Genomic DNA, 12,430 nt, shown 5'->3' with positions numbered 1-12,430 from the left:
CAACTCACCTCCGGTAGGGCTTGCCCCCATGAAGCAGTAGCTGAGACTGAAGGTCTCTCTGCAGCTGCCTAAGTGCTGCTCCTCTCCAACAATTGATTGCTTTTTTTCCAAGCAACCAGAGACTGCGTCTGAATGTCACCAACCTCTTCTCTGCCCTTTTCATGCCTCTTCTGATTCTGGGAGACAAGTGGGGAAGGGAGCTTGTTGCAGTAGGAGAGTGAGACACCCGTGACTCTTCACCAACCTGACTCATCTCTGCCTCTTGGCCTCTCTCCTCCCACCCTCCTGCTTCAGCTTCTGCCACTGATTCTGGACTTCTCTCTGTCGCAGACTCTGCCAGCTCACTGAGCCCTGTTACCTCCTCAGCTTCTGACACCTCATCTCCCCAGTCTTCTCCCTCTGACCACTCATTGTTCTCCCACCACTACTCCCCAGGATCTGAGCCTTCTTCAGTTCCCCAGCTGGTTCCTCCTACCATTCCTCTGCGTCCAAACAGTCCATGACAATAGTGCCTGCAAACATGGTTCTTATTTGGGGAGAAAAGAGCCCAGTCTGTGCCCAGACAAAGAGCACGAGAAGGACACCCTTAGGCATGTCAGATTTTAGGAAGGGTCTATAAAAATAAATAAAAATAAACCTCACTTCCCTGTGCAATTGCCCAGAAGAGAGAAAGTTGGCAGCTTCATCTGGCTGCTCTGATTGCAGGGAATCTGTTTCCTGACGGAATTCTTTCTGCGTCTCAAAAGCCCACCTTGCCTTGCTCTGTTATTGGCATGCAACTGACAACTACCTGCCTACCCTCAGCAGATATAATTAGCATTGTTACATTTTCTGCAGCAGATGAGATGACTCAACACCTTCTGAAGCAGAACCCCCCAAAAAAAAAGAAAAAAAAGAAAAAAGGATGCTGCTGGGAAAAGGGAGAATCAATTTGAGGTATAGCCAGCAGGACCCACATGTATCATCTTTCATCATGGAGCATCTGCCTTCTGTTCATCATTAGCAGCATGAAGGTTACTGATCTTATTGGAGCTGTCACAATGGAGCTGGATGTTCTGATTCAGATTTCTTTCTCTATCTCTTATTTAATCCTTCTTACCAATCTAGGCTCCATAGACATATGTTCTTGAATTAGGAGATAAATCTAGGGATGGTGGGGGGGGGGGTTTCTTGCAAATTGAACTCTGCCATACCTAAGAGAGTGGCATGAGGGGGGGATGGAAACACCTTGATCTGATATTTACTACACACCATTAAAGCAGCGCTAGCAGGACCCTTAGCTCACAGTTGTAGAACATACAGAATACGTGAGTGCTGTTCTTTGTGTGAAGGGTTGGTGTAGTGGTTAAGAGCGGTAGACTCGTAATCTGGTGAACCGGGTTCGCGTCTCCGCTCTTCCACATGCAGCTGCTGGGTGACCTTGGGCTAGTCACACTTCTCTGAAGTCTCTCAGCCCCACTCTCCTCACAGAGTGTTTGTTGTGAGGGAGGAAGGGGAAGGAGAATGTTAGCCGCTTTGAGACTCCTTCGGGTAGTGATAAAGCGGGATATCAAATCCAAACTCTTCCAAACCCTTCTTAGCAGCAGAGCATGGCCAAGGTCTCAGGTTCAATCCTGGCATCGCCAGGTAGAACTGTGAGAGTACCCAGTGCGAAATTATTGAGAGCCGCTGCCAATCGATGTTGACAGTACTAATCTGCATGGACCCAACGGTCTGACTCTGTATAAGGCATCTTCCAATGCTCCTTTGTTTACTTAGAAGTCACCTATATTCAACGGAGCCTACTCTTTGATATGCATGTGCAGGATTGCAGCCTCACCGTACAACTTTAACCATGTCTACTCTGAAGTAACTCCCATTGAGTCCAATAGGGCTTACCCCAAGCAAATGGGTGTATAGTACTGTGCTGCAAATTTCCTGTTCTTTTATATTTATTTGAAACAGTTATCTCCCATCTGTGCTCGCTCAAGGCAGCTCACAGCTCACACCATAAATTAACAAGCTGAAAACATCAAAACGCTAAGACAACAGTAAAAAAAGCAATACAATAGCAGCAGCAAAGATTGTTTTTAAAAGGAAAAAAGCAGATGCACATAAAAACTAATATACCTTACAAACCAAAAGGAAGCTTTTACTAGCTTCTGGAAGCCATTTAAGGAGAGGGCAAAGCCCATGTACTTGGGGAGAGAGGTCAGCAGCAAAGGAGCGGCCACAGAAAAGGACCTGTCACTGGTCCCAATTAAGTGTATTTCAGGGGGTGCTGGGATACAAAAGAGGGCTTCTGAAGATGATCTCAGAAAGTGGGTAGAATTGTATGGGAGATGAAGTCAGGCCTTCAGATATCCTGGTCCCAAAAGATGTTCAGTTGCTGCTCAGTTGCAGCCCAAGACATTCTGCCACCCGAGGCCAAGGGCAAGGTGACCATCCACACATACAGGGAAGCCAAAGAAACAGGCAGCCGAATTTTACTTCAATATTGGTGACGGGACAGATCCACCACTGCACCTGCTAGCTTGCGGGGAGAGGTCAGGGCAGCTCCTGGCATCTGCCACCTGAGGCAATTGCCCCATTCTGCCTAAGGGTAGGATGAGGTAGGGAACCCTCCAGATGTTCTTGGATTGCAACTCCCAGCAGCCCAGCCAGCATGGCCAGTTGTCAAGGATGACAGGAACTGGGGTCCAGCAGCATCTGTAGGACCTGCAGGTGATGCAGAGTCGCCCTTTGTCCCAATGCTGAACTTCACCTACTGTTAGGGATCTCCCACCCCACTAAAACCTTTTCAGAACAGCAATTTATGAAGATATGATCAAGTGAAATCTTCTGATTTATATAACTAGCCAAGTCTGATGTGAGTTTTGGTGTGTGTTTGACTGTATCATCCCACTCTGTTGATTCATCTGCTGACTCATTTTCATTTATTAGTAGAACTGCAGTGCTAAGATGAGCTGTGAATGAGGAGGTGGCATGGCTTGCACCTGGTGTCTTGATTCTGTAATTTTTTTAAACAAAAAACAAAAAACAGCCACCTCCCAACACAACATAGTGCACAGATTTTTATGGAATTATCTGAATGGCTCTGGAATTATATTTTTAAACAAAATGCATGGCTTGAACATGAACAGCAAAAATAAAATGCAGAGGCAAGACAAGAAACAGTAAAGACACCCCACACGATTGTAAATGAAATCCACTTGGCAAAAACAATTTTGGTTGTATTCAGTAAGTTGGTTATATTGCTCATTACCAGACTCATAGTTCCAAAGCTTTATTTTGAGCCTGGTTTTTGGTACACGGCTCATTACACAAAAGCTATCAAATCTCAAACGTTATCCAGCTATTCACTGCCCTTTTATCTGTGTTCAGTTTCAGACTATTTTGCTGATGTTCACTGATAAGGTGCTGCTGCATGAAACCTTATTGGTGATATGCTTTCAGTGTAATTAAAGTCAATATATGCAAGATTTAAAGTCAATATATGCAAGGAGAAGGGGACGACAGAGGATGAGATGGTTGGACAGTGTTCTTGAAGCTACTAACATGAGTTTGGCCAAACTGCGAGAGGCAGTGAAGGATAGGTGTGCCTGGCGTGCTCTGGTCCATGGGGTCACGAAGAGTCGGACACGACTGAACGACTGAACAACAAATGCAAGATTTATAAGTTGCAGCTTAAATATTATATTGATAACCTCCATAATCATTTCCCCAAAACATACTGCTGTCACATCACAGATTAATTTATGTATACAGAATTGGCTTTGAGATGTTACGATCAATCCTGAGTTAGTCACGCTTGGGTCCTACTGAAGTTTGCAGATTGATTTCATTGGGGAAAGTGCAACTAACTTCAACTGGAGCCAAGCCAGTATATTTTCCATGGTGCCATGTACCACTCTTGATTACTTTATAAACACACACACACACACACACACACACACACATATATTAATCTTATTAAAAGTATATCCTCCAATAAATGGTTGTGGCTGAACTGCCTGATCTCTGGCCACAGTTTGGATGTCGGGAACTGCAACAACTCCAGCTCCATTTCCTTGATATTGTTTTATGAATAAGTCAGTTCTGTTCCTTCAGTGTCCTTATATAAAGGAAAATATTCTCATTTTACTAGCCCCCAGCTTCAACATCACAGCCGTCTTGGATATATCTTATAGCCTCAACGACACAACCTTCTCAGGTATAGGTAGGACTGCCACTTTTTTGCCCACCAGCACCCTGTACATTTAACAGTTTAATGGTAGATAAAAATTCAATGGGTGCATCTTTTCCGAGGGTAAAGATGCCACAATAGAAAAAAGATTTCTGTCTATTGTGCAAATATTGAATGCTTTGGGAAGGGGGGGGGGGGAGTTGCAACCAGTTACATTTAACAGGCACAAATCTAGCACAAGCAGATTTGCTGTTCATGAAGCAGTACTAGAGTAACACCCCTCTAGGTTAATGCAAAACCAGATTTGTGAGATTCAGATGCTGGCACAATTAATACCATATAATGATAAACACAGAGATGGTTGGTGTTCACTCTTCATGATTACAAAGCCTGGTCTCCTCAAGTGTTGGTTTGCAGCTACTAAGAAGGCCCTTTCTTGAGTTCCCGCCAAACATGCATCAGAAGTTGTTGGGACAGAGAAAAGGGCCTCTGCAGAATAACTCAATTTGCACTGTCCTGACCTCTCTGGTGCCTCGCCCTTCTCTCTCTTCCTCCTGGTAAGCATCAGTGATCCACTTTCTGGGGAACCAGCATTACAACTGCCTGCTCCCCACAAGCTGCTGCTTCTCAACATCCAAGAAGGCTTGTATGGAAGAAGGCAGTCCTTCATGTTACAAGTTGCAGCCAGAGGCTTTACATTTCCTCCCCTTGTACTTCTTGTTCTTGCCGTAACAAACCATGGTTTGTTGTTATGTCTGAATCAGACCATCTTCCTGTGCTCCAGCAAGGAACTGCTTGTAAGCTTGGCCAAGAGCAGGAGCTTCCAGTCTCCTTTTGCAAGGATTTCTGGCATTTGCAGCCCAAGGAGTCCCAACAAGCGGTGCCTGCCCCTGGCATCAGGGTGGAGTTGAGAAGAGGACTTTGGGTATAATTCTTCCACCAAAGTCAACAGCAGCAATCTGCTGTAAAACCTGTTAAGGCAGGCGAGTTAAGATTGTGTAACTTTATAGTGTGGACGCGCCATGTTATTAAATTTATTACAGGACTACTGAAATAGAGTTCTGGTTTATCAACATGGCAGAAGAATGATCACCAGCTGCACATGAGCCTATCATTGGCTGCAGGTTGATTTACTGTGGAAAGAAGCTTGAAGCGGATAGAAAATATATGTCTGGCCATCTGGAAGACAGAAAACCACTTCTGAAGTATTCACTGCTATGTATTAATGCCTCTACCCTTGTGGTCCCTTCCAACTCTACAATTTTATGTTTCCCTCTAAAAATATTTCATTAGCTAATCCTCCCCCATTTGCTAATATTGCAGTATGATTATCTCATGGCTTGAGTATTTGCAGCTAATTACAGGTCACATTTCACCATGTAAGTAACATCAGTAGCATGTAAACAGGTTTGGAAGGTAATGACCTAATTCAGATGATCCTATCTCAGTTTAACGAGCCAAGATACTGAATTGAATAAACTTGTACGTATGATCACAGACCCTTCTGCCTTTCCTGGCATGCTGCAGTTACACCAGGGAGTTGTTAGCCATAGTTTCCCATTTTATCCAAGACAGGATTATCAGGTTTAAAACAAGCTAGGATCTAAATAAACATCAGAATGAACATATGGTTTGTTGTGGAGCTGGAAACCATAGTTTCCTGCTTGAGATGAAGCTGTAGTTAATTGAAGACTTCCATATTGCATGATAGATAAGATGATGATCCACCAAAATAACCCTTGTGCTGATGGTTCCTGGCTGTTAGCAATGGAAAGTTGAACTGTGCCATTCCAAGGTCACAATTTACTTTGACTGATGCTATAATCTGCAAGTGTGTGCTGGTTTCATTGGGACTGTTCATGATGTGAGGTCCTCCTTTCCAGGGATGTCTCATACTACCTGGCCTTGAGAAGCTTAGGGGCTTGCACCATTTGAAGAACGCATTGACAAGCCATTCTTAAACCCCCACCAGTAATATAGAGATGGTATTGCTGGTTTACGTTATAGGGCTGTTGAATTTGAGATATAGAGGGGGTCAAGCAGGGGTGGGTAACCTGCAGAATTTGGTGGTTCAGGGAGCAGTTGTTTTTGTTCAGTTGTTCACGTGTCCGACTCTTCGTGACCCCATGGACCAGAGCATGCCAGGCACCCCTATCCTCCACTGCCTCCCGCAGTTTGGCCAAACTCATGCCAGTCGCTTCGAGAACACTGTCCAACCATCTCATCCTCTGTCGTCCCCTTCTCCTTGTGCCCTCCATCTTTCCCAATATCAGGGTCTTTTCCAGGGAGTCTTCTCTTCTCATGAGGTGGCCAAAGTACTGTAGCCTCAACTTCAGGATCTGCCCTTCCAGTGAGCACTCAGGGCTGATTTCTTTAAGGATGGATAAGAATTTGATGGTTCAGGGAGCAGAGCCCTGCCTAAAAGCTATGTATATTCCTGCTGGCAGGGATGATGGACCTGTGGCCCTCCTGATGTTCAACTTCAGTTCCCATCAGCCCTAGGCAGCATAGTCAATAGCCAGGAAGGATGGGAGTTGGAGTCCAACAATATCTGGTTGGCCAAAGGTTTCTCATGCCCTGCCAATCCCTGTAAATATCTCTCTCACACACACACACACACACACACAGAGAGAGAGAGAGAAAGAGAGAGAGAGAGAGTTGCCAGGCCATTGTTTTTAATGCTTGCCAGTTGGCAGAGCTATGTATAAAATAGTTATACTGAACTGAGCTATTGGTCTACCTAGCCCTACGTATTGGCTGCTCTTTCATGACACAGCTCTAAGGTTTCCAGCAGTGAAGCTTTCCCAGCCACGTTGTTTCTTAGCTGGAGAGGCCAGGGGTTGGGCCTTCGATGTTCTGCATACAGTGTGTGTGTGCTGTGGTGGTGGGAATGAAACTATTCCCATTTTCTTCGCTCTCCCCTTCCCTGGTAGGAGACCATGTCACCTCTCACTGCAAGAAAGGAAGAAATGGGTCAGAGCTGCGGGTATAGGGCAGAAGCAGGGAGAGTCCCCTTGCTGTCTGCCGGGGACAGGGACTCTCCTTTCTCACAGTACTTGGTTGGTTGGCTTTGCCAGGGCCACCCTTGCAGCTCTCCATCATCAGCTCTCCCTTTTCCTCCTCATCCTGGAGAAGACCCAGAGAACATGGACTCCCATTCTGCTAGTGGTTTGCTGTCAATTCACTTTGCTCTCCTGCCTAACCAAATTTCTTTTTCTCCCCTTTGTTTGTGTTTCAGAACGTATTAATTGTGGAGGTAAGTTCATCTATTTGAATTGGCTAAACTGGGTGGTGGTCCACTTAATGTATACAAAGTCAACAAAACCCTTGCTAGTGCTTTTCGAAAGCCATTCAGCTATTGGCAAGCAAACCTTGTTGCTCCAGTCCTCGTTTACTTGAGGTGAGGGAAGTGCTGTTGGTGTCTTCAAAGAATGTCACCTCTCCTCTGATGGCTGGTAGCTGTGACACCTTTTTTTGGGGGGGGGGATGATGAAAAAGGTCTAAAAGAGGCTAATTCCCTCCCCCCGAAAAGCAAAATAATAAAATGGTGTTGATGTTGCAGAACTTTCCAGCTATTAGCTAATATACAAAGCCCTAACAACTTGGGTCCAGGATGCCTTAAGGATCGCACAAGCCCTTATATCCCAGCTTGATCGCTGAAATCATTTGGAGGAGCACTATAAGTTGTCCCCCATGTTACAAAGGCTCAGCTGCTTTAAACTTTCTTCCTTATTATTGCACTTCCAACCTCCTGTGAAAATTATTTTTGCATTGTCTTTAATGGTGTTTTATTGTACTTGCACATATCGTTGTGTACCACCTTGAAATTTTATATGAGTAGACAGCATATAAATATTTTTATAAATAAATAAATAAATGCCCCAACTCCACACCCACCCACCCACCCACCGGCCTCCTTTTACCTTTTGTGCGCCTGTGGCACAATGGGTCTGTGCTTCTGGCTGTTAACTAGAAGGATGGTGGTTTGAGCCCACTCAGGGGCTGTGGGCAGGATTCCTTCATTTGCAGGGGGTTGGACTAGGTGACTCTTGGGGAGCCCTTCCAACTCTACAGCTCTATGCTTCTATGCTTTGCAAAGGATATCATTGGAACCGGAAGAACGATGAGAGCTCTCCTCAGCAAAATTGAAAAATGCAAGCCCAAGATGGTCAAGGTGGCAAGGTAAGTGTAGTATTTGGGAGGGACCACATCTCAGTGGTTGGAGCAGCCTTCGATAGCGTGATGCCCTCCAGATGCTTTGGACTACTAGTCCCATCAGCCACAGCCTGCACAGCCAATGGTTGGGAATGATGGGAATGGCAGTCCAACAGCATGTAGAGGACATTGCATTGACTGAGCTACTGCTCAGAAGCTTGTCTCTTTCTCTGTGGGAGGATGGCAGAGGCAGCTGACTCAGCTGCTAAGGGAATGAGAAAGGAAATCCTTTTGGGTTTGCCCTTGATGAGTCTTCAGACATCTCCGATGGAGGGGAAGTGCACTCATTTACTCTTCTGCTGAAATTGGGGTGAGGTGGGGAGTTTGCCAAGCTAAACAGAGCTCACCAGCCATGCATGGTTACCCATCAGAGGCTCAATGTATCTCTTGTTTTTGCTACCTGTCTTGGGAGTATCAAAACAGGGAATGGGTTTGGTTCTTGAGCAAGGACCATAATCAAAATAGTGGATAATACTGAGCTTGGTGGACAAATACCTGACCTGGGAGGCCATAATATATGGCTGTTGGGCTGTGGTTCAGCTTAATGTTAGGACATGGTGCCCTCCAGATGTTGTTAGACTACAACTCCCATCATCCTTGTCCATTGGCCAAGCTGACTAAGGCTGTTGGGAGTTGGTGTCCAACAACATTTTAGAGGGGCACCAGGCTTAGCAGGTTGCAAGTTGTACAGGCTTTAAGGAAATGAGAGATGGGGGCAGAAGAATACATCTAACCAAGCCAAAATGTTCAGGAGTTATGTGAACAAATCCAGCTTTTTAAAATGTTTACAATTAAAAAAACCACATTTTGTTATTTATTTAATGATAGTTTGCTGGTGAAAAGAACATCTCAGCCTAATGGATACAGACCAGACTGTAAGTGTTCTCCTGTGGATTTTCTTTGCTTCCTGATTGTGAAGTAGCTAAAATGTTCCATTGTCCTGTTTTCATTAAATAGGCAAGACGTAACACACCCGGTCCTTGGGGTGTTGTTCAAAAGTGATGCTAGGAATAGCGTCTAAACAGAGCCGTCTTAAGGGGATCTGCCGCCCTGGCGCGGCTATCCCTCCGGCGCCCCCGCCATGCCGCCTCTCCGCCGCCTCCCTCCCGCGCTTGCCGCCCCTTGGGAGGGGGGTGGGCGAGCGGGGGATGAGGGGCGTGGCGCTGGAGCGGCGCGGGGCTCTGCGCGCCCTTCCAGCGCTTCCGGGATGGGAGGCGAGGGCGGCCGGCTCGCGCCCCCGCGCGCAGCTGGGCAGCTCGCGCTCCGCGCGCAGCCGGACGACGCGGCGCGGCTGGGCAGCTCGCGCTGCATCGGGCGGGCGGGCGGCTGCGCGCGGAGCGCGAGCTGCCCGGCTGCGCGCGGGAGCGCGAGCCGGCTGCCCTCGCCTCCCGTCCCGGAAGCGCTGGAAGGGCGCGCAGAGCTCCTGTGCTCTGCTGGGCGGCCAGAGGGCGTGGCGTGGCCGGCCAGCTCCCTTGCCGGGAGTCAGAGGGCGCTGCCAGCGGGGCTGGAGGACGGAGGCGCCCTCCAGGCCATTGCGCCCTGGTGCGCCGCGCCACCAGCCCCAATGGATGAGACGGCTCTGCGTCTAAACAATGGAAGTGCCACCTTGATCAGAATTATCAGTTGGGGGGGCAGCTTCCCCTCCACTGTCCCTATTTCATTATAGACATGTATGAGAGACTGCGCAGGAAATGACCACCTTTTATCCGTTGGCCAGGATACAACACACTGTGGCTTCAAAGTCCTACGTTGTCCAAGTGTATCCCAGCTGCAGACAACTGCAGATTGTTCCTTGAAGCTGTCAGAGAAATCATTTGGGAGTTAACTTCCCTGGGGACACATCTCTGTTTGGGTAAGAGCTGTAGTTCTATATTTCTATATAGAGCCAGCTCTATATTTCTTTCCCCCCTCAATATTAGCTAACGGGATTCCTTTTAGACAGAATTGTGGTCCTTTATATAGCCTAATTGGCTACATCTAGACAGCTCTGCTTCAGCTATGGCAAAGTGTTCCCATCTCAGAGCCCCAAACTCTCAGTCACTGGGATTTGGCTCTTGTATACATTTTCCAGGTCAGTGAACTATTGCATAAAGGAAGTGTCAAGGTTTGTATTTTTAACAATACAGACATTTGCCCCTTTTTCCTCTCTTCCAGATTATGGATTTGAAATTCCAAATTTATTTGTGGTGGGCTATGCTTTAGACTACAATGAGTACTTCAGAGATCTAAATGTAAGTGTCTCCCACTCTTTGCCGCCTGAAAAAAACAAAAAAAACAAAACACTTTTATAAACTACGACTTTCAAACCCAGCCAATCTAGAACTGGGTTTCCTCTTCTGTGGGTAACAGTAAAAATTTGTATCGTACTTCTGCAGCGCATGGTGCTTTTTAATCCTTATCCTGCCTGCCTCCATGTACAATAATGCTAAACCATAGTTTAGCTGTGGGAAGCCTTGGGCTCATGCTCTCGTCTCCACACAGCTCTGAGAAGAATGGAAATATCCATTACATAAGATTAACACCTTTTTCAGCACTCATACTTGCAGCATTATTTCTGCCAGAGGGAGAATGTGATTTATTTATGTCACTCGACACAACACACTCTAGCGACCAGAGTGCAGAATGTGGCTCCTCCATAAACGCCATAGCTGTCAAGTATCCCGTATTTGCCGGGATTCCCCCGTTTTTAAACACGTTTCCAGCTCCTGTCCCGGATGGCTCAAAAACCCGTATATTCCTGGGTTGTGTGAGAAAGTGGATGGGGTGCTTTGGGGCAGCGCCCCGAGAAACGTGCCCCCGCTCAACAGCTTGTTTCGCTCCCCTCAGAGTCCAGCCGTGCGCCTTGCAGGCCTGCTGAGCAATGCGCTGCCCGCCCCCCCATGGGGCGCGGTGCAGTGTGCTGGCCGGGCCCGTGGGCGTTCCCGCCTGGCAGAGCCGGCCCCTCGTCTGGGCAGAGGCAGTGAAATAGAGGCGGGAGGGCGGGCCCACGGACGGGGCTGGCCCGGCGGAGCGACCTCAGCCAGGTAGAGCGAGCTTGGGAGCCTCATGTGCGCTGCTGTCGGGCGGGAGTGAGAGAGGCAAGGCTCCATTCCTGCCGCTTTCGCGCCGAGGCGCGCCTTCCGCATGGCTACGTGGGTGCTGAGCCCGCCTGGGGCCCAAGGAACCAGTCTTTGCGCAGCTCAAGCCCGTGCTGGGTGGCCGGGAAGCAGCGCAGTTACCGGGGCAGGGTCCCGAGAAGATCAAGCAGCAGCAACTGGGCGCAGGAGCCAGGATCCCCAGCGAGGAGATGGCGCAGGTAAGCCCAGGAGTGGAGCCTCGGCATCTTTTCCCATCGGCATTAAAATATATAATATTTTGCCGCTTTCTAGCTGCTCCGCCCACTTTTGCTTCTGGCTCTGCCCACCACTGTCACGTGGCTGTCATAGGTGAGGCTGCTGATCCCTTATTTTCAAATCTGAAAGTTGACAGCTATGATAAACGTTGTTGGTTGACTTTGTGGATTGTGATGTTAAAACTTTCATTTCAGCACATATGTGTTATCAATAACCATGGGAAAGCCAAATACAGAGTCTAAGAAATAACCGGCTAGCCTGAACTGGAAAACTGACAGTCCCCTTGAAGCATCTCCTGAAGAACAATTGAACTGACACCCGTCTCATTCAGCCTGGACTAAAAAGTGGACCCTTCTTTCTAAGGGGGGAAAATGGCTTTGCTGCACTCAGCTACCATCATCTCCTCGAGCCTTTGTACCAGAACTTGGACAAGGCAAAGACTGAGAAGTCATGATCTTTATATATATATATATAATTTAGTGTTATAAGCTAGCAACTAATTAGTTAATTCATTATAATTAGTTATGACTATAATTAGTTACTATGAGATAGAAAGTGAGATGGCATTTATTTGTTGGCTTGCTTTATCCCTTACCTTGCTCCAGTCTTGTTTGTGAACATAGTGAGGGCAGCTGCGCTATTCACAAAGCCATTCTGCAAGGATCCGTAGCTTTGTTGCATCTTGTTGCTTCTAATTCTCTCCAGTAACCTACCAGTG

The 12,430-nt window shown here is 47.2% G+C and overlaps 1 protein-coding gene across 1 annotated transcript in view; it reads left to right on the top strand.

Annotated features, from left to right (window-relative positions):
- Positions 1 to 12,076, top strand: part of PRTFDC1 (phosphoribosyl transferase domain containing 1) — a 45,121-nt gene extending 33,045 nt beyond the window's left edge. Inside the window, exons 5-9 of the mRNA XM_033165150.1 lie at positions 7,404 to 7,421; positions 8,265 to 8,347; positions 9,209 to 9,255; positions 10,535 to 10,611; positions 11,907 to 12,076. Coding sequence (XP_033021041.1) covers positions 7,404 to 7,421; positions 8,265 to 8,347; positions 9,209 to 9,255; positions 10,535 to 10,611; positions 11,907 to 11,954 — 273 coding nt within the window. The 3' untranslated portion in view covers positions 11,955 to 12,076. The remainder of the gene's footprint in view (positions 1 to 7,403; positions 7,422 to 8,264; positions 8,348 to 9,208; positions 9,256 to 10,534; positions 10,612 to 11,906) is intronic.
- The last annotated feature ends 354 nt before the right edge of the window (positions 12,077 to 12,430 follow it).

Source organism: Lacerta agilis, chromosome 12, assembly GCF_009819535.1.
Source record: "Lacerta agilis isolate rLacAgi1 chromosome 12, rLacAgi1.pri, whole genome shotgun sequence".
Classification (NCBI taxonomy): Eukaryota; Metazoa; Chordata; class Lepidosauria; order Squamata; family Lacertidae; genus Lacerta; species Lacerta agilis.
Note: the sequence above shows the minus strand (reverse complement) of the source record. Positions and strands in the feature narration are given on the sequence as shown.